The sequence below is a fragment of the Panulirus ornatus genome, chromosome 10 (genome assembly GCF_036320965.1).
Source record: "Panulirus ornatus isolate Po-2019 chromosome 10, ASM3632096v1, whole genome shotgun sequence".
In the NCBI taxonomy this organism is placed as follows: Eukaryota; Metazoa; Arthropoda; class Malacostraca; order Decapoda; family Palinuridae; genus Panulirus; species Panulirus ornatus.
In genome coordinates, this window is record NC_092233.1 from 134,258 (window position 1) to 156,387 (window position 22,130).

The 22,130-nt window shown below is 42.5% G+C and overlaps 1 protein-coding gene across 1 annotated transcript in view; it reads left to right on the forward strand.

Annotated features, from left to right (window-relative positions):
• Prp19 (pre-mRNA processing factor 19) overlaps positions 1 to 22,130 on the forward strand; it is a 241,755-nt gene that overhangs the window by 43,067 nt on the left and 176,558 nt on the right. The window contains exon 5 of the mRNA XM_071665386.1: positions 7,849 to 8,043. Within this exon, the coding sequence (XP_071521487.1) occupies positions 7,849 to 8,043 (195 nt within the window). The remainder of the gene's footprint in view (positions 1 to 7,848; positions 8,044 to 22,130) is intronic.

A 22,130-nucleotide genomic window follows, 5' to 3' on the forward strand; every position in this document is an offset into this window, starting at 1 on the left:
ATTGAATAACCTTACCAACCAATCAACAATACAGTCACCCCCTTTTTTAATAAATTCCACTGCAACACCATCCAAACCCGCTGCCTTGCGTGCTTTCATCTTCCACAAAGCTTTTACTACCTCTTCTCTGTTTCCCAAATCATTTTCCCTAACCCTCTCACTTTGCACACCACCTTGACCAAAACACCCTACATCTGCCACTGTATTATCAAACACATTCAACAAACCTTCAAAATACTCACTCCATCTCCTTCTCACATCACCACTACTTGTTATCACCTCCTCATTAGCCCCTTCACTGAAGTTCCCATTTGCTCCCTTGTCTTATGCACTTTATTTACCTCCTTTCAAAACATATTTTTATTCTCCCTAAAGTTTAATGATACTCTCTCACCACAACTCTCATTTGCCCTCTTTTTCACCTCTTGCACCTTTCTCTTGACCTCCTGCCTCTTTCTTTTATACATCTCCCACTCATTTGCATTTTTTCCCTGCAAAAATCGTCCAAATGCCTCTCTCTCCTCTTTCACTAATAATCTTACTTCTTCAACCCACCACTCACTACCCTTTCTAATCAACCCACCTCCCACGCTTCTCATGCCACAAGCATCTTTTGCGCAAGCCATCACTGCTTCCCTAAATACATCCCATTCCTCCTCCACTCCCCTTACCTCCTTTGTTCTCACCTTTTTCCATTCTGTACTCAGTCTCTCCTGGTACTTCCTCACACAAGTCTCCTTCCCAAGCTCACTTACTCTCACCACCCTCTTCACCCCAACATTCTCTTTTCTTTTCTGAAAACCCCTACAAATCTTCACCTTCGCCTCCACAAGATAATGATCAGACATCCCTCCAGTTGCACCTCTCAGCACATTTACATCCAAAAGTCTCTCTTTCGCGCGCCTATCAATTAACACGTAATCCAATACCGCTCTCTGGCCATCTCTCCTACTTACATACCTATACTTATGTATATCTCGCTTTTTAAACCAGGTATTCCCAATCACCAGTCCTTTTTCAGCACATAAATCTACAAGCTCTTCACCATTTTCATAAACAACACTGAACACCCCATGTATACCAATTATTCCCTCAACTGCCACATTACTCACCTTTGCATTCAAGTCAACCATCACTGTAACCTGGTATCGTGCATCAAAACCACTAACACACTCATTCAGCTGCTCCCAAAACACTTGCCTCTCATGATCTTTCTTCTCATGCCCAGGTGCATATGCACCAATAATCATCCATCTCTCTCCATCAACTTTCAGTTTTACCCATATCAATCTAGAATTTAATTTCTTACAGTCTATCACATACTCCCACCACTCCTGTTTCATGAGTAGTGCTACTCCTTCCCTTGCTCTTGTCCTCTCACTAACCCCTGACTTTACTCCCAAGACATTCCCAAACCACTCTTCCCCTTTACCCTTCTTGAGCTTCGTTTCACTCAGAGCCAAAACATCCAGGTTTCTTTCCTCAAATATACTACATATCTCTTCTTTTTTCTCATAGTGGTTACATCCACATACATTTAGACACCCCAATCTGAGCCTTCGAGGAGGATGAGCACTCCCCACGTGACTCCTTCTGTTTCCCCTTTTAGAAAGTTAAAGTACAAGGAGGGGAGGGTTTCTAGCCCCCCACTCCCGTCCCCTTTAGTCGCCTTCTACCTCACGTGAGGAATGCGTGGGAAGGATTCTTTCTCCCCTATCCCCAGGAATATTCATATTTAATTTTTTTTTTTTTTTTTTTTTTTTTTTTTTTTGCCGCTGTCTCCCACGTTTGCAAGGTAGCGCAAGGAAACAGACGAAAGAAATGGCCCAACCCACCCCCATACACATGTATATACATACGTCCACACACGCAAATATTCATACCTACACAGCTTTCCATGGTTTACCCCAGACGCTTCACATGCCCTGATTCAATCCACTGACAGCACGTCAACCCCGGTATACCACATCGATCCAATTCACTCTATTCCTTGCCCTCCTTTCACCCTCCTGCATGTTCAGGCCCCGATCACACAAAGTCTTTTTCACACCATCTTTCCACCTCCAATTTGGTCTCCCTCTTCTCCTCGTTCCCTCCACCTCCGACACATATATCCTCTTGGTCAATCTTTCCTCACTCATTCTCTCCATGTGCCCAAACCATTTCAAAACACCCTCTTCTGCTCTCTCAACCACGCTCTTTTTATTTCCACACATCTCTTTTACCCTTTCGTTACTTACTCGATCAAACCACCTCACACCACACATTGCCCTCAAACATCTCATTTCCAGCACATCCATCCTCCTGCGCACAACTCTATCCATAGCCCACGCCTCGCAACCATACAACATTGCTGGAACCACTATTCCTTCAAACATACCCATTTTTGCTTTCCGAGATAATGTTCTCGACTTCCAAACATTCTTCAAGGCTCCCAGGATTTTCGCCCCCTCCCCCACCCTATGATCCACTTCCGCTTCCATGGTTCCATCCGCTGCCAGATCCACTCCCAGATATCTAAAACACTTAACTTCCTCCAGTTTTTCTCCATTCAAACTTACTTCCCAATTGTCTTGACCCTCAACCCTACTGTACCTAATTGCCTTGTTCTTATTCACATTTACTCCTAACTTTCTTCTTTCACACACTTTACCAAACTCAGTCACCAGTTTCTGCAGTTTCTCACATGAATCAGCCACCAGCGCTGTATCATCAGCGAACAACAACTGACTCACTTCCCAAGCTCTCTCATCCCCAACAGACTTCATACTTGCCCCTCTTTCCAAAACTCTTGCATTCACCTCCCTAACAACCCCATCCATAAACAAGAGCTTGTAGGTTTATGTTCTGAAAAAGGACTGGTGATTGGGAATACCTGTTTTAAAAAGCGAGATATACATAAGTATACGTATGTAAGTAGGAGAGATGGCCAGAGAGTGTTATTGGATTACGTGTTAGTTGACAGGCGTGCGAAAGAGGGACTTTTGGATGTTAATGTGCTGAGAGGTGCAACTGGAGGGATGTCTGATCATTATCTTGTGGAGGCTAAGGTGAAGATTTGTATGGGTTTTCAGAAAAGAAGAGTGAATGTTGGGTTGAAGAGGGTGGTGAGAGTAAGTGAGCTTGGGAAGGAGACTTGTGTGAGGAAGTACCAGGAGAGACTGAGTACAGAATGGAAAAAGGTGAGAACAATGGAAGTAAGGGGAGTGGGGGAGGAATGGGATGTATTTAGGGAATCAGTGATGGATTGCGCAAAAGATGCTTATGGCATGAGAAGAGTGGGAGGTGGGTTGATTAGAAAGGGTAGTGAGTGGTGGGATGATGAAGTAAGATTATTAGTGAAAGAGAAGAGAGAGGCATTTGGACGATTTTTGCCGGGAAAAAATGCAAATGAGTGGGAGATGTATAAAAGAAAGAGACAGGAGGTCAAGAGAAAGGTGCAAGAGGTGAAAAAGAGGGCAAATGAGAGTTGGGGTGAGAGAGTATCATTAAATTTTAGGGAGAATAAAAAGATGTGAGGTGGTTTGATCGAGTGAGTAACGTAAGGGTAAGAGAGATGTGTGGAAATAAAAAGAGCGTGGTTGAGAGAGCAGAAGAGGGTGTTTTGAAGTGGTTTGGGCACATGGAGAGAATGAGTGAGGAAAGATTGACCAAGAGGATATATGTGTCGGAGGTGGAGGGAACGAGGAGAAGAGGGAGACCAAATTGGAGGTGGAAAGATGGAGTGAAAAAGATTTTGTGTGATCGGGGCCTGAACATGCAGGAGGGTGAAAGGAGGGCAAGGAATAGAGTGAATTGGAGCGATGTGGTATACCGGGGTTGACGTGCTGTCAGTGGATTGAATCAAGGCATGTGAAGCGTCTGGGGTAAACCATGGAAAGCTGTGTAGGTATGTATATTTGCGTGTGTGGACGTATGTATATACATGTGTATGGGGGGGGTTGGGCCATTTCTTTCGTCTGTTTCCTTTGCGCTACCTCGCAAACGCGGGAGACAGCGACAAAGTATAATAATAATAATAAAAAAAAAGATGTTCTGGAAGGAGGTAAATAAAGTGCGTAAGACAAGGGAGCAAATGGGAACTTCAGTGAAGGGCGCAAATGGGGAGGTGATAACAAGTAGTGGTGATGTGAGAAGGAGATGGAGTGAGTATTTTGAAGGTTTGTTGAATGTGTTTGATGATAGAGTGGCAGATATAGGGTGTTTTGGTCGAGGTGGTGTGCAAAGTGAGAAGGTTAGGGAAAATGATTTGGTAAACAGAGAGGAGGTAGTAAAAGCTTTGCGGAAGATGAAAGCCGGCAAGGCAGCAGGTTTGGATGGTATTGCAGTGGAATTTATTAGAAAAGGGGGTGACTGTATTATTGACTGGTTGGTAAGGTTATTTAATGTATGTATGACTCATGGTGAGGTGCCTGAGGATTGGCGGAATGCGTGCATAGTGCCATTGTACAAAGGCAAAGGGGATAAGAGTGAGTGCTCAAATTACAGAGGTATAAGTTTGTTGAGTATTCCTGGTAAATTATATGGGAGGGTATTGATTGAGAGGGTGAAGGCATGTACAGAGCATCAGATTGGGGAAGAGCAGTGTGGTTTCAGAAGTGGTAGAGGATGTGTGGATCAGGTGTTTGCTTTGAAGAATGTATGTGAGAAATACTTAGAAAAGCAAATGGATTTGTATGTAGCATTTATGGATCTGGAGAAGGCATATGATAGAGTTGATAGAGATGCTCTGTGGAAGGTATTAAGAATATATGGTGTGGGAGGCAAGTTGTTAGAAGCAGTGAAAAGTTTTTATCGAGGATGTAAGGCATGTGTACGTGTAGGAAGAGAGGAAAGTGATTGGTTCTCAGTGAATGTAGGTTTGTGGCAGGGGTGTGGGATGTCTCCATGGTTGTTTAATATTTAATATATTTATATTTATTTATTTATTTTGCTTTGTTGCTACATCAATGATTTTTATCTTTCCATTGTGCTTGTCAGCTGTTTCCTGCATTAGCTAGGTAGTGCTTTTAGCAGATGAAAAAAAGGCCACATTCACTCACATCTATTCTCTAGCTGTCATATGTAATGCACCAAAACCACAGCCCCCAATCCACAACCAAGCCCCACAAACCTTTCTATGGTTCCCCTGGCCACTTCACATGCCCTGATTCAGTCCATTGATAGCATATTTCACTCTGTATACCACATTGTTACAGTTCAATTTATCTTGTGCATGCCTTTCACCCTTTTGTATGTTCAGGCCCCAACTATTCAAAATATTTTTCACTCCATCTTTCTATCTCCAGTTTGGTCTCCCCTTTCTCATTTTTCCCTCCACTTCTGACACATGATATTTTTGTCAACCTGTCCGTGCTCATTCTCTCCATATGTCCAGTTCATTTCAGCACACCCTCTTTGGCTCTCTCAACCACACTCTTCAAATTACCACACCTTTCTCTTACACCTTTATTACCTAGTCAGTGAAACCAATTCAACGCATTTTGTCCTCTAAAATTTCATTTCAAACACATCCACCCTCCTCTCTATGTCCCCACCTTTTGCGTTTATTTCCCTTACCAGCCTGTTCATAAACAAATTAAATGGCTATGGTGACATCACACACCCCTGTTACAGACAGACCTCCACCTGGAACCACCTGCTATCCTCTTTTCAACTGACACACAATCCTTATTGCATTTATAAAAACTTCTCGCTGCTTCTAGTAACCCCCCCCCCACACACACACACACACACACACACACTCACACCATATATTCATAGAACATCTCTGTCAATATATCTTATGTTTTTTTCGAATCCGTAAGTGCCACATACAAAACCTGTTTCAATTGAATTTTCCCCATTCTTTAAATCAAACACCTGATCCACACATTTTCTTCCATTTCTAAAACAACATTGTTTCTTCCCAGTCTGATGCTCTGTACTTGCCTTCACCTTCTGAATCACCACTCATACAAATTTCCGTTACACACAACAAACTTAACCTCTGCAGTTCAAAAACTCATCTTTGTCCTCCTTGCTTTTTATACATTTGCATTAAAAATACATTTCACCATTTCTCAGGTACCTCACTGTCACCCATGTATACATTGGAAATCCAAACTAATCAGTCAACAGCACAGTCAGCCCTCTTCTTAAGAAATGTAAAAGCATTACTATGGACTCCAGCTACCTTGTTACATTTCTTTGTATGCATGGCTATCACCACCTCTTTTCTGTTTTTGCCAAATCACTTTCCATGACTCATTTCGTACACCTCCCAGACCCAAGCACTGTACCTCTGCCACTCTATCATTAAACACATATTTGATAGTCCTTCAGACTGTTCTCTTTATCTCATCTCTACTTGTTACCAACTTCCCATTTGTCCCTTTCACTGGTGTTCCCATTTGTTCACTTGTTTTTCTCACACTATTAACCTCCTTCCAAAACATCTAATTTTCCTATAAGTTTACTGATAATCACTTATCCCAACTCTCATTTGCCCTCTTTTTCAACATCAGCACCTTCCTCTTGCCTTCCTGCCACTTTCATTTTTACGTCTCCCTATCATTTGCACTCATTCCCTGTAAATATTGCCGATATACCTCTTTTGTTCTTTCACTAGCAACTTTGGTGTCCCACCACTCATTACCCATTCTCACCTGCCCACCTCTAACCTTCCACACACTTCCCTTGCACATGCCAGCACTGCATCCTTAAATGCCTCCCGTTGCCTCCCATTCTTAAGCCACTCCCCTTATTTCAATTACTTTCATGCTTTACCATTCTGCACCCATACTCTCATAGTATTTCTTCATTCTTTGTCACTTTTGCCTCACTTTTTTTTCCAATATTGTTTCCTCATTTCTGAAAATTGCAACAAATCTCCACCTGTACCTCCATTAGGTTATTGTCAGACATCCCATGAACTGCCCCTCTCAACAAATTCACTTGCAAGAGCCTTTATTTTGCACACCTATCAATAAGTATGTAACACAGCAGTGCCCGCCTACTATCTTCCATACTCACCTACGTATACTTATGTATGTCCCTTTTTAAATCAGGTATTCCCAAGTTCCCAGTCAACAAACTTTTTTCAGCACACAAATCCAAATGCTGTTCACCATTTGTATTCACTTGACTGAATACTCCATTGCCCCCAATTATACCCTCAATTATCACATCACTCACTCACATTTAAATCACCCATCACTGGTACTCAGTCTCTATCATCAAAGCTGCTGGCACACTCACTCAGCTGCTCCTAAAAACCTCCCTCCTCCCAACAGCATACTCCTCCTCATGGCCAGGTGCATGAGTGCTAATAACCACCCATCTCTCACATCCCACTTTCATTTTTACCATCAGTTTAGAGCTTACTTCCCAACACTCTTTCACACATCCCTTTGATTCTTACTTGATCAGTAGTACTACCCTTGCCTTAACTGTTGCCCTCCTACCAACCCCTGATTTTACCCCTAAAACATTCCCAAACCATTATTCACCTCTACCCTTAAGCTGTTTCATTCAGAACCAGAACATCCAGCTTCCTTACTTCAAACATACTACATATCCCCTTTCTTCTCATCCAGGTCACACATTTTAGACACCCTAGGATGAGCTTTCAAGGAGGATGTACACTCCTTTGGCTTTATCTTTTCTGTCTGTTACAAATTGAAATACAAGTTGTTTTTGTTTTCAGCCCTATGCTTCTGCCCCTCTTAGTCACCATCTACTAAACACAGAAAAATGGAGGTTATATTTTCATTCATCTCATATTTTGTAATCAATCAGTTTTGACAATTAATCCTCCATGTATTTTGGTTACTTCAATTGAGAAGCATATTTCTGGATAATTCACAGGCTGTTACAGCAGAAACTGGTGGTTCTGCAGATGTACCAAGTGAGGGTGCAGGGCTGACAGAAGAAGTTGTAACTCGCTTGCAGGATACTGCTACTGTTTTAACACAGGAACGTAAACGACGTGGTCGCACTGTGCCTGAGGGTCTCACTCCAGCAGAACAGATAAGGGGCTTCACCACTCTTGCTTCTCATCCTGTAAGTAGTGATTCACACATACTGCCTGTATTCCATTGTATTGTTAATATTCATTGTAGACTCTATAAATACTTACTTCCTTTTCACTTACTTCAGTACTCTTAAATTTCAGAACATAGGAAGTGAATCTAGAAATTTTTGTTTGATATTGTGTCTTGGTTTATCATTTGAATGTTAACCATATTGACAAACACAGTTTATCATATGGTTCAGAAATTATTGTTATTTACCCCTGTTTGCATCATAATGATAATAATGATTCTATGATTTCACTTTTCACTGTTTTATATATAATTTAGATTTCATCCTGACCCATGGAAAGTTCTGTGGGGCCTGGATGTGGAAAGGGAGCTGTGATTTCGGTGCATTATTACATGACAGCTAGAGACTGAGTGTGAACGAATGGGGCCTTTGTTGTCTTTTCCTAGCGCTACCTCGCACACATGAGGGAGGAGGGGGTTGTTATTTCATGTGTGGCGAGGTGGCGATGGGAATGAATAAAGGCAGACAGTATGAATTATGTACATGTGTATATATGTATATGTCTGTGTGTGTATATATATGTATGCGTTGAGATGCATAGGTATGTATATTTGCATGTGTGGACGTGTATGTATATACATGTGTATGTGGGTGGGTTGGGCCATTTAAATTCGTCTGTTTCCTTGCGCTACCTCGCTAATGCGGGAGACAGCGACAAAGCAAAATAAATAAATATAAATATATTATTTATCAGCTATGTGGTATGTTTTGTAAGCATGAAAAATCCTTTAGAATGAGATAGGAAAATTAGGGTATAGACCTTCCCACCCTCTTGTTTTCTGATTGAGAATCACTGCCTTCCCCAACCATGGTCATACCCTCTGCTAGGGAGGAGCTGTTTTCTCATTTTGTGTATTATACTTACTCCTGGACATTTGGTTGTGCAGAATTCCCTTGGATCGTACACACCGTACCTGCCTTTTCCTGGCCAATGGATTAGCTTTTATTTATCTTTAAGAGCATAATGTGTTTGGTCATTGTTATGAGATATATTTGTATCCTCTTCAAATATTTCATCTGCTCCACCCAAAATGCACCTCTCCTAACTGGTCCTCCTCCCTCTCAAATATCATTTGTACAAAACTGCAAAGCTCATAAAATGACCACAACCACTGGTTGGCTAGCCACCACACACTTCAGTACTTACACAACAAAACAATGACCCCGTCCAATATACTCCCACCTCAACATACATACACTGCATACATACATACTGCATACATACACTGCAACTGCACAAGATCCTTCACATCCATACCACTCCATAGATAACCACCAGCTCCAAAATAAAAGTCAAAAGCTTACCCTTGCCTTACACTTCAGCAACCTATCTCTACTCACAAATAACACAGACAAGACATTTTTTTTTTTTTTTTTTTTTTTTTTTTTTTTTTATACTTTGTCGCTGTCTCCCGCGTTTGCGAGGTAGCGCAAGGAAACAGACGAAAGAAATGGCCCCCCCCCCATACACATGTACATACACACGTCCACACACGCAAATATACATACCTACACAGCTTTCCATGGTTTACCCCAGACGCTTCACATGCCCCGATTCACTCCACTGACAGCACGTCAACCCCTGTATACCACATCGCTCCAATTCACTCTATTCCTTGCCCTCCTTTCACCCTCCTGCATGTTCAGGCCCCGATCACACAAAATCTTTTTCACTCCATCTTTCCACCTCCAATTTGGTCTCCCTCTTCTCCTCGTTCCCTCCACCTCCGACACATATATCCTCTTGGTCAATCTTTCCTCACTCATTCTCTCCATGTGCCCAAACCATTTCAAAACACCCTCTTCTGCTCTCTCAACCACGCTCTTTTTATTTCCACACATCTCTCTTACCCTTACGTTACTCACTCGATCAAACCACCTCACACCACACATTGTCCTCAAACATCTCATTTCCAGCACATCCATCCTCCTGCGCACAACTCTATCCATAGCCCACGCCTCGCAACCATACAACATTGTTGGTACCACTATTCCTTCAAACATACCCATTTTTGCCTTCCGAGATAATGTTCTCGACTTCCACACATTTTTCAAGGCTCCCAAAATTTTCGCCCCCTCCCCCACCCTATGATCCACTTCCGCTTCCATGGTTCCATCCGCTGACAGATCCACTCCCAGATATCTAAAACACTTCACCTCCTCCAGTTTTTCTCCATTCAAACTCACCTCCCAATTGACTTGACCCTCAACCCTACTGTACCTAATAACCTTGCTCTTATTCACATTTACTCTTAACTTTCTTCTTCCACACACTTTACCAAACTCAGTCACCAGCTTCTGCAGTTTCTCACATGAATCAGCCACCAGCGCTGTATCATCAGCGAACAACAACTGACTCACTTCCCAAGCTCTCTCAACCCCAACAGTCTTCATACTTGCCCCTCTTTCCAGGACTCTTGCATTTACCTCCCTAACAACCCCATCCATAAACAAATTAAACAACCATGGAGACATCACACACCCCTGCCGCAAACCTACATTCACTGAGAACCAATCACTTTCCTCTCTTCCTACACGTACACATGCCTTACATCCTCGATAAAAACTTTTCACTGCTTCTAACAACTTGCCTCCCACACCATATATTCTTAATACCTTCCACAGAGCATCTCTATCAACTCTATCATATGCCTTCTCCAGATCCATAAATGCTACATACAAATCCATTTGCTTTTCTAAGTATTTCTCACATACATTCTTCAAAGCAAACACCTGATCCACACATCCTCTACCACTTCTGAAACCGCACTGACATATGCATGCAAAACTGACAAAACAGGCTCTCAACAGTTGCCCTCCCAACTCAGTCTTAATTACTGTCTCTTATGTGGTAATGCTTCTTCCTCTGCTAAATGCATGGTAGAGGTTATTCTGGCAGAAATGGAAGCAATTATCACCTCTTCTTCATTACAACCTCTCCATCCAGTCCATTGTTCAACTGTTCCTATTCTGAGGCCATTCAGGCAATGAATCAAGCATATTGGGCTTGGAAAAATTCTTCTTTCTCTATCATTCAGCTCTTATTACCACCCATAATCACTACAAGCATGTTATCCATGAGGTAAAATGTTCCTTTATTCAGATTAAGTACAATTACCTCTCCTTGTCATCCACTGATAGGTCTTTCTGGTCTTTAGCTAAGGGTACCTCTAACAACTTCTGTCGCTCTCTCTATCCTTCACTTATCATTTCTTACGGTACTGTAGCTGCCTCTCCCTTAGACAAAGCAACTCTCATTGGTTCTTGTTTCTCCTCTAACTCTACCTTGGATGACTCTAACATTCCTTCACCTCCTGAAGCTCCTCTAACTAATCCAATACCCCTCCTCATAATTTCTTTTCGGACTGTCCGAAAAGTGCTTCTGTCTCTGAATGCAAGCAAGGCTTATGGTTCTGATGGCATCCATCCCCATTTACTGAGTGTGCCCTCTAAATTTGCACCTGTGCTTGCTTGTGTGTTCCGTTCTTATTGCAAACCAAATCTTTTCCTTCTTGGAAGCATGCATTTATAAGTCACATCTTACCACATTAACTGTAGTCCTATTGCTTTGACATGTACCATTTCAAAAGCCTTTGAATCGCTCCTCAGCTCCCATATCCTTAAATGCCTCAAAACTCACAGCCGTCTCCCTGATCATCATCATGGCTTATGTAAGGCAAGATCCAGTGGTGATATTCTTACCTATCTTACTAATGTGTGGTCACCATCTCTGAAAGATTTTAGGGAGTCTTGTGCAGTTGCTTATAATATATCTAGGGCCTTTGACAGGGTGTGGCATTGGGTCTCATGTCTCGGCTCCCCTCTTTTGGTTTTCCTCCCTCACTTTGCTCCTTCATATCTCGCATACTCTAGCTGATCTGTCTGTGTGGTTGATGATGGATCAGCCTCCCCCCTTTTTTCCATCAGCAGCAGTGTCTATCAAGGTTCTGTCCTGTCCCTTACACCTTTTCTTTTTTTTTTTTTTCAACAATTTCCTTTCTTCCACAAATAATTAAATGCACTCATATGCTGACCACTCAGCACTGGATTCTTTCACATCTCTCTATTCTGCTACTTCTCTCTTTCAGTCATGTTTCTTGTCTTGACACATCTTCCTCAGTAAACTCATACTTGGAAAGTCCACATTACAGAAATAGCTAAGTCTCCTTTTAAGAAACTGGGTATTTTATCTTCCCAATGTCAATCTCTCCTCTAATTCTTTCCATATGTCCAAACCATATCATCACACCCTTTATAGCTCTCTCAACCATCCTCTCCTAATTACAGTGCCACTTTTCTTTGTTACCAAGTCATTACTTCCTCAACTAACCTCCCCACACCACATATTGTTTTTAGACATTTCATTTCCAGCACTTGCAACTTCCTCCACACAGTCTCATATGTAGCCCCTGCCTCTCATCCATACAACATTGTTGGGAATACCATACCTTCAAACAAACTCAATTTCACCCAGCCACATAGTCAACTCTCATTCCACTCATTCTTCAGTGCTTCCAAAACCTTCACCCACTCACCAGCCCTGTGACTCACCCCCACTTCCATGGTTTCATTTGCTGCCATGTCATTCCCAGATATCTAAAACATGCCACTTGCTTCATTCAAATTCACACCCCATATAACCTGTCTCTATATTGCTAAACCCAATAACCTTTCTTTGATTTACATTTTCTCTCATCTTCCTCCTTTCACACACTCCCAAACTCAGAAACCAACATCTGATGTTTCTCACATGAATCCATCACCACTGCTGTGTCATCAGCGAATGAAAACTGATGAACTTTACAGTCGCTCTCACCGCCTGTAGAATGTTTACCTTTTCTGTTCTCCAAGACCTTTACATTTACCTTATTTATCTCCCACACCACCCTATCCATAAACAAATTATACAATTATGGTGACATCACACACCTGCTACTACAGACCTACCTTTACCTGGAACCACTCCATATCCTCTCTACCTACTTTCACACATGTCAAGTTCTCTTAATAAAAACTCCTCCCTACTTTTAGTAGCATTCCTCCCACACCATCTGTTTGTAAGACCACACCTCACTCTTATCCTTGTATTGCTCATTTGATCAAACCACCTTACACCACATATTGTCCTCAAATGTTTCATTTTTGACACATTCATCCTCTTTCACCCATGCCTCACATTCATACATCACTGTAGGGACTGATATACCCCAAGTAATACCCATTTTTGCCCTCCCAAATAGTGACCCCTCTTTCCACATATTCTTTAATGCCTCCAGAACCTTTTCCCCTTAATGTCTCATATAACACATCTATTCCATGGTTCCATTTGCTGCAATGTCCACCCTCAGCTGTACAGTGTCTGCAAAAAAATTCTGTCCACCCCCTATGTATTTTCAAATGTGATACACAGCTTAGGTTTAAAGTGGATAGAAGCATATTATGCTCTATGGGTCAAATTATTATACATCTGGTCACTGAGACTAGGGTTTCTAACGATGTGAGTACCAGCAACCTGCCTCTGTGTGCCTCTTGCTATCCTTAGAGAAGGATGTTCTTTCTTTACTCATTCTGGCTGCCACTTCATTATGGGGATTTCACCCGTTGGCATTGTTATTTCTTTCACCTGTGCTTCAAGATGGTTGGCTCCTAACTATGTAAGAAGGAGAAAGTCCAAATTCTTGCTTGGAAGCAAGAAAATTTGGGTACATCCAAGATTTCTAGGTGCACTGGGTGCTCAGAATGCACAAAAAGATGGCTGCTTGCTGGTGATCATGGCCTCTCTGACAATGTCATCCCACCATCAAAACATATCCTTGGTTACCCAAGGAAAACTTCTGAATCTACAGATGATATCTTGATACAAGAAATATTGAAGCCATCTCACATTACAGCTGCCAAACTCTAGAAAAGCCATCCGAAACCTTTAGGAAATGTCTCTTAAGAGCCCTTCATCATCACTTGCAAAAGGACCTTCACATTCCCTCCCACAAGCCAGCTGCCAAACTCCTTCTTACAAAGGAAATGAAACGCAAATGACTCGCTTTAGCAAAGAAATACAGGGACTGGAGTTAGCAACAGTGGAGTAAGGCAGGGGAGGGTAAGGAGGCTAGAGGGTGCCAGTCAGTATGAATCTTGTTTCACAGTGAAGATATTGGAACACCCAGGTATTTTGATGATCTACGATTGCTTTAGTGATGCACTAGGCAGGGAAGGGTTTTACTTTAGACTTAAAAACACTACAATGAATGGAGAGCAGAACTTTAAGGTGCTAGAGGACCATCTTCCTTATATGAGGTTCATGGGTATGATTACTTTATGCAGGATACCACCTGTGGGGCCTGGATGTGGAAAGGGAGCTGTGGTTTCGGTGCATTATTACATGACAGCTAGAGACTGAGTGTGAACGAATGGGGCCTTTGTTGTGTTTTCCTAGTGCTACCTTGCACACATGAGGGGGGATGGGGTTGTTATTTCATGTGTGGCGAGGTGGCGATGGGAGTGAATAAAGGTAGACAGTATGAATTATGTACATGTGTATATGTGTATATGTCTGTGTATGTGTGTGTGTTTTTTTTTTCCCTTTCTCTCCCGCGTTAGCGAGGTAGCGCAAGGAAACAGACGAAAGAATGGCCCAACCCACCCACATACACATGTATATACATACACGTCCACACACGCAAATATACATACCTATACATCTCAATGTACACATATATATACACACACAGACATATACATATATACACATGTACATAATTCATACTGTCTGCCCTTATTTATTCCCATCGCCACCCCGCCACACATGGAATAACAACCCCCTCCCCCCTCATGTGTGCGAGGTAGCGCTAGGAAAAGACAACAAAGGCCCCATTGGTTCACACTCAGTCTCTAGCTGTCATGTAATAATGCACCGAAACCACAGCTCCCTTTCCACATCCAGGCCCCACACAACTTTCCATGGTTTACCCCAGACGCTTCACATGCCCAAGTTCAATCCATTGACAGCACGTCGACCCCGGTATACCACATCGTTCCAGTTCACTCTATTCCTTGCACGCCTTTCACCCTCCTGCATGTTCAGGCCCCGATCACTCAAAATCTTTTTCACTCCATCTCTCCACCTCCAATTTGGTCTCCCACTTCTCGTTCCCTCCACCTCTTACACATATATCCTCTTGGTCAATCTTTCCTCACTCATTCTCTCCATGTGACCAAACCATTTCAAAACACCCTCTTCTGCTCTCTCAACCACACTCTTTTTATTTCCACACATCTCTCTTACCCTTACATTACTTACTCGATCAAACCACCTCACACCACATATTGTCCTCAAACATCTCATGTCCAGCACATCCACCCTCCTGCACACAACTCTATCCATAGCCCACGCCTCACAACCATACAACATTGTTGGAACCACTGTTCCTTCAAACATAGCCATTTTTGCTTTCCGAGATAATGTTCTCGACTTCCATGCATTCTTCAAGGCTCCCAGAATTTTCGCCCCTTCCCCCACCCTATGCTTCACTTCTGCTTCCATGGTTCCATCCGCTGCCAGATCCACTCCCAGATATTTAAAACACTTTACTTCCTCCAGTTTTTCTCCATTCAAACTTACCTCCCAATTGACTTGACCCTCAACCCTACTGTACCTAATAACCTTGCTCTTATTCACATTTACTCTTAACTTTCTTCTTTCACACACTTTACCAAACTCAGTCACCAGCTTCTGCAGATTCTCACACGAATCAGCCACCAGCGCTGTATCATCAGCGAACAACAACTGACTCACTTCCCAAGCTCACTCATCCACAACAGACTTCATACTTGCCCCTCTTTCCAAAACTCTTGCATTCACCTCCCTAACAACCCCATCCATAAACAAATTAAACAACCATGGAGACATCACACACCCCTGCCACAAACCTACATTCACTGAGAACCAATCACTTTCCTCTCTTCCTACACATACACATGCCTTACATCCTCGATAAAAACTTTTCACTGCTTCTAACAACTTGCCTCCCACACCATATATTCTTAATACCTTCCACAGAGCATCTCTATCAACTCTATCATATGCCTTCTCCAGATCCATAAATGCTACATACAAATCCAATTGCTTTACTAAGTATTTCTCACATACATTCTTCAAAGCAAACACCTGATCCACACATCCTCTACCACTTCTGAAACCACACTACTCTTCCTCAATCTGATGCTCTGTATATGCCTTCACCCTCTCAATCAATACCCTCACATATAATTTACCAGGAATACTCAACAAACTTTTTTTTTTTTTTTTTTTTGTCGCTGTCTCCCGCGTTTGCGAGGTAGCGCAAGGAAACAGACGAAAGAAATGGCCCAACCCACCCCCATACACATGTATATACTTACGTCCACACACGCAAATATACATACCTACACAGCTTTCCATGGTTTACCCCAGACGCTTCACATGCCCTGATTCAATCCACTGACAGCACGTCAAGCCCGGTATACCACATCGGTCCAATTCACTCTATTCCTTGCCCGCCTTTCACCCTCCTGCATGTTCAGGCCCCGATCACTCAAAATCTTTTTAACTCTATCTTTCCACCTCCAATTTGGTCTCCCACTTCTCATTCCCTTCACCTCCGACACATATATCCTCTTGGTCAGTCTTTCCTCACTCATTCTCTCCATGTGCCCAAACCATTTCAAAACACCCTCTTCTGCTCTCTCAACCACGCTCTTTTTATTTCTACACATCTCTCTTACCCTTACGTTACTTACTCGATCAAACCACCTCATGCCACACATTGTCCTCAAACATCTCATTTCCAGCAGGTCCACCCTCCTGCGCACAACTCTATCCATAGCCCATGCCTCGCAACCATACAACATTGTTGGAACCACTATTCCTTCAAACATACCCATTTTTGCTTTCCGAAGGTTTTCAGAAAAGAAGAGTGAATGTTGGGGTGAAGAGGGTGGTGAGAGTAAGTGAGCTTGGGAAGGAGACTTGTGTGAGGAAGTACCAGGAGAGACTGAGTACAGAATGGAAAAAGGTGAGAACAATGGAAGTATGGGGAGTGGAGGAGGAATGGGATGTATTTAGGGAATCAGTGATGGATTGCGCAAAAGATGCTTGTGGCATGAGAAGCGTGGGAGGTGGGTCGATTAGAAAGGGTAGTGAGTGGTGGGATGAAGAAGTAAGATTATTAGTGAAAGAGAAGAGAGAGGCATTTGGACGATTTGTGCAGGGAAAAAATGCAATTGAGTGGGAGATGTATAAAAGAAAGAGACAGGAGGTCAAGAGAAAAGTGCAAGAGGTGAAAAAGAGGGCAAATGAGAGTTGGGGTGAGAGAGTATCATTAAATTTTAGGGAGAATAAAAAGATGTTTTGGAAGGAGGTAGATAAAGTGCGTAAGAGAAGGGAACAAATGGGAACTTCAGTGAATGGGGCTAATGGGGAGGTGATAACAAGTAGTGGTGATGTGAGAAGATGGAGTGAGTATTTTGAAGGTTTGTTAAATGTGTTTGATGATAGAGTGTCAGATATAGGGTGTTTTGGTCGAGGTGGTGTACAAAGTGAGAGGGTCATGGAGAATGATTTGGTAAACAGAGAAGAGGTAGTAAATGCTTTGCGGAAGATGAAAGCTGGCAAGGCAGCGGGTTTGGATGGTATTGCAGTGGAATTTATTAGAAAAGGGGGTGACTGTATTGTTGACTGGTTGTTAAGGTTATTTAATGTATGTGTGACTCATGGTGAGGTGCCTGAGGATTGACAGAATGCTTGCATAGTGCCATTGTACAAAGGCAAAGGGGATAAAAGTGAGTGCTCAAATTACAGAGGTATAAGTTTGTTGAGTACTCTTGGGAAATTATATGGGAGAGTATTGATTGAGAGGGTGAAGGCATGTACAGAGCATCAGATTGGGGAAGAGCAGTGTGGTTTCAGAAGTGGTGTGGATCAGGTGTTTGCTTTGAAGAATGGATGTGAGAAATACTTAGAAAAGCAAATGGATTTGTATGTAGCATTTATGGATCTGGAGAAGGCATATGATAAGAGTTGATAGAGATGCTCTGTGGAAGGTATTAAGAATATATGGTGTGGGAGGCAAGTTGTTAGAAGTAGTGAAAAGTTTTTGTCGAGGATGTAAGGCATGTGTACGTGTAGGAAGAGAGAAAAGTGGTTCTCAGTGAATGTAGGTTTGCGGCAGGGGTATGTGATGTCTCCATGGTTGTTTAATTTGTTTATGGATGGGGTTGTTAGGGAGGTGAATGCAAGAGTTTTGGAAAGAGGGGCAAGTATGAAGTCTGTTGTGGATGAGAGAGCTTGGGAAGTGAGTCAGTTGTTGTTCGCTGATGATACAGCGCTGGTGGCTGATTCTTGTGAGAAACTGCAGAAGCTGGTGACTGAGTTTGGTAAAGTGTGTGAAAGAAGAAAGTTAAGAGTAAATGTGAGTAAGAGCAAGGTTATTAGGTACAGTAGGGTTGAGGGTCAAGTCAATTGGGAGGTAAGTTTGAATGGAGAAAAACTGAAGGAAGTAAAGAGTTTTTGATATCTGGGAGTGGATCTGGCAGCGGATGGAACCATGGAAGCGGAAGTGAATCATAGGGTGGGGGCAAAAATCCTGGGAGCCTTGAAGAATGTGTGGAAGTCGAGAACATTATCTCAACAAACTTATACATCTTTGATTTGAGCACTCACTCTTATCCCCTTTGCCTTTGTACAATGGCACTATGGAAGCATTCCGCCAATCCTCAGGCACCTCACCATGAATCATACATACATTAAATAACCTTACCAACCAGTCAACAATACAGTCACCCCCTTTTTTGATAAATTCCACTGCAATACCATCCAAACCAGCTGCCTTGCTGGCTTTCATCTTCTGCAAAGCTTTTACTACCTCTTCTCTGTTTACCAAATCATTTTGCACACCACCTCGACCAAAACACCCTATATCTGCCACTCTATCATCAAACCCATTCAACAAACCTTCAAAATACTCACTCCATCTCCTTCTCACATCACCACTCTTGTTATCACCTCCCCATTAGCCCCCTTCACTGAAGTTCCCATTAGCTCCATTGTCTTACGCACTTTAGTTACCTCCTTCGAAAACATCTTTTTATTCTCCCTAAAATTTAATGATACTCTCTCACCCCAACTCTCATTTGCCCCCTTTTTCACCTCTTGCACCTTTCTCTTGACCTCCTGCCTCTTTCTTTTATACATCTCCCATTTATTTGCATTTTTTCCCTGCAAAAATTGTCCAAATGCCTCTCTCTTCTCTTTCACTGATAATCTAACTTCTCCATCCCACCACTCACTACCCTCTTAATCAACCCACCTCCCACGCTTCTCATGCCACAAGCATCTTTTGCGCAATCCATCACTGCTTCCCTAAATACATCCCATTCCTCCCCCACTCCCCTTTATCTCCTTTGTTCTCACCTTTTTCCATTCTGTACTCTGAGAGAGAGAGAGAGAGTCTGTGTGTGTATATGTATGTATACGTTGAGATGTATAGGTATGTATATTTACATGTGTGGACATGTATGTATATACATGTGTATGTGGGTGGGCTGGGCCATTCTTTCGTCTGTTTCCTTGCGCTGCCTCGCTAATGCGGGAGACAGTGACAAAGCATAATAAATAAAGCAAATAAATAACTACCTGCTGCCATAATGCTAGAAATGTGATGAATTGGTTATCATAGGAAATCATTTAACTGCCGGGATGGCCTGGGAACTACCCAGACCTTAACTCATTTGAGAAGTGCTGAACCAAATGAAAATCAAGCATGCTTTTGTAACACCGCATCAGTGCCTTGCCTCATTCAGGAAATCAAGACCCATTGGACCCTGACATGGCCTTAGAATATTTCAGCAATCTTACCAATTCCATTCTCAGATGGTAAGCAAGGGCAAAGGAGAGATGAAGTACTAAAGTGTCAGTGTGACATCTCCTTAGAAATTATATGGTGATGGGGAAGAGCAGTGTGGTCTCAGAAGTGGTATAGGATGTGGATCAGGTGTTTCCTTTGAAGAATGTGTATAAGAAATACTTGCAAAAAAAGATGGATTTGTATGTAGCATTTATGGATCTGGAGAAGGCATAGGATAGGGTTGATAGAGATACTTTCTGGAAGGACTTAAGGGTATATGGTGTGGGAGGTAAGTTGTTAGAAGCAGGGAAAAGTTTTCACCAAGGATGTAAGGCATGTGTACGAGTAGGAAGAGAGGAGAGTGATTGGTTTCCAGTGAATGTTGGTCTGCAGTAGGGATGTGTGATGTCCCCACAGTTGTTTAATTTGTTTATGGATGGGGTTGTTAGGGAGGTGAATGCAAGAGTTTTGGAGAGAGGGGCAAGTATGCAGTCTGTTGTGGATGAGAGGGCCTGAGAAGTCAGTTGGTGTTCGCTGATGATACAGCTTTAGTGGCTGATTCAAATGAGAAACTGCAGAAGTTGGTTTCTGAGTTTGGAAAAGTGTGCGAAAGGAGAAAGTTGAGAGTAAATGTGAATAAGGGCAAGGTTATTAGGTTCAGTAGGGTTGAGGGACTAGTTAATTGGGATGTAAGTTTAAATGAAGAAAAACTGGAGTAAGTGAAGTGCTTTAGATATCTGGGAATGGACTTAGCAGCAAATGGAACCATGGAAGTGGAAGTGAGTCACAAGTTGGGGGAAAAGGCGAAGATTCTGGGAGCGATGAAGAATGTGTGAAAGGGGGACGGGAGCAGGGGGCTAGAAACCCTCCCCACCATGTATTTTAACTTTCTAAAAGGGGAAACGGAAGAAGGAGTCATGTGGGGAGTGCTCATCCTCCTCGAAGGCTCAGATTGGGGTGTCTAAATGTGTGTGGATGTAACCAAGATGAGAAAAAAGGAGAGATAGGTAGTATGTTTGAGGAAAGGAACCTGCATGTTTTGGCTCTGAGTGAAACGAAGCTCAAGGGTAAAGGGGAAGAGTGGTTTGGGAATGTCTTGGGAGTAAAGTCAGGGGTTAGTGAGAGGACAAGAGCAAGGGAAGGAGTAGCACTACTCATGAAACAGGCGTGGTGGGAGTATGTGATAGAGTGTAAGAAAGTAAATTCTAGATTGATATGGGTAGAACTGAAAGTTGATGGAGAAAGATGATGATTATTGGTGCATATTCACCAGGGCGTGAGAAGAAAGATTATGAGAGGCATGTGTTTTGGGAGCAGCTGAATGAGTGTGTTAGTGGTTTTGATGCACGAGACCCGGTTATAGTGATGGGTGATTTGAATGCAAAGGTGAGTAATGTGGCAGTTGAGGGAATAATTGGTATACATGGGGTGTTCAGTGCTGTAAATGGAAATGGTGAAGAGCTTGTAGATTTATGTGCTGAAAGAGAACTGGTGATTGGGAATACCTGGTTTAAAAAGAGAGATATATATAAGTATACATATGTAAGTAGGAGAGATGGCCAGAGAGCATTATTGGATTACGTGTTAATTGATAGGCGCACAAAAGAGAGACTTTTGGATGTTAATGTGCTGAGAGGTGCAACTGGAGGGATGTCTGATCATTATCTTGTGGAGGCGAAGGTGAAGATTTGTAGGGGTTTTCAGAAAAGAAGAGTGAATGTTGGGGTGAAAAGAGTGGTGAGAGTAAGTGAGCTTGGGAAGGAGACTTGTGTGAGGAAGTACCAGGAGAGACTGAGTACAGAATGGAAAAAGGTGAGAACAAAGGAGGTAAGGGGAGTGGAGGAGGAATGGGATGTATTTAGGGAAGCAGTGACGGCTTGCACAAAAGATGCTTGTGGCATGAGAAGTGTGGGAGGTGCGCAGATTAGAAAGGGTAGTGAGTGGTGGGATGAAGAAGTAAGATTATTAGTTAAAGAGAAGAGAGAGGCATTTGGACGAATTTTGCAGGGATAAAATGCAAATGAGTGGGAGATGTATAAAAGAAAGAGGCAGGAGGTCAAGAGAAAGGTGCAAGAGGTGAAAAAGAGGGCAAATGAGAGTTGGGGTGAGAGAGTATCATTAAATTATAGGGAGAATAAAAAGATGTTTTCGAAGGAGGTAAATAAA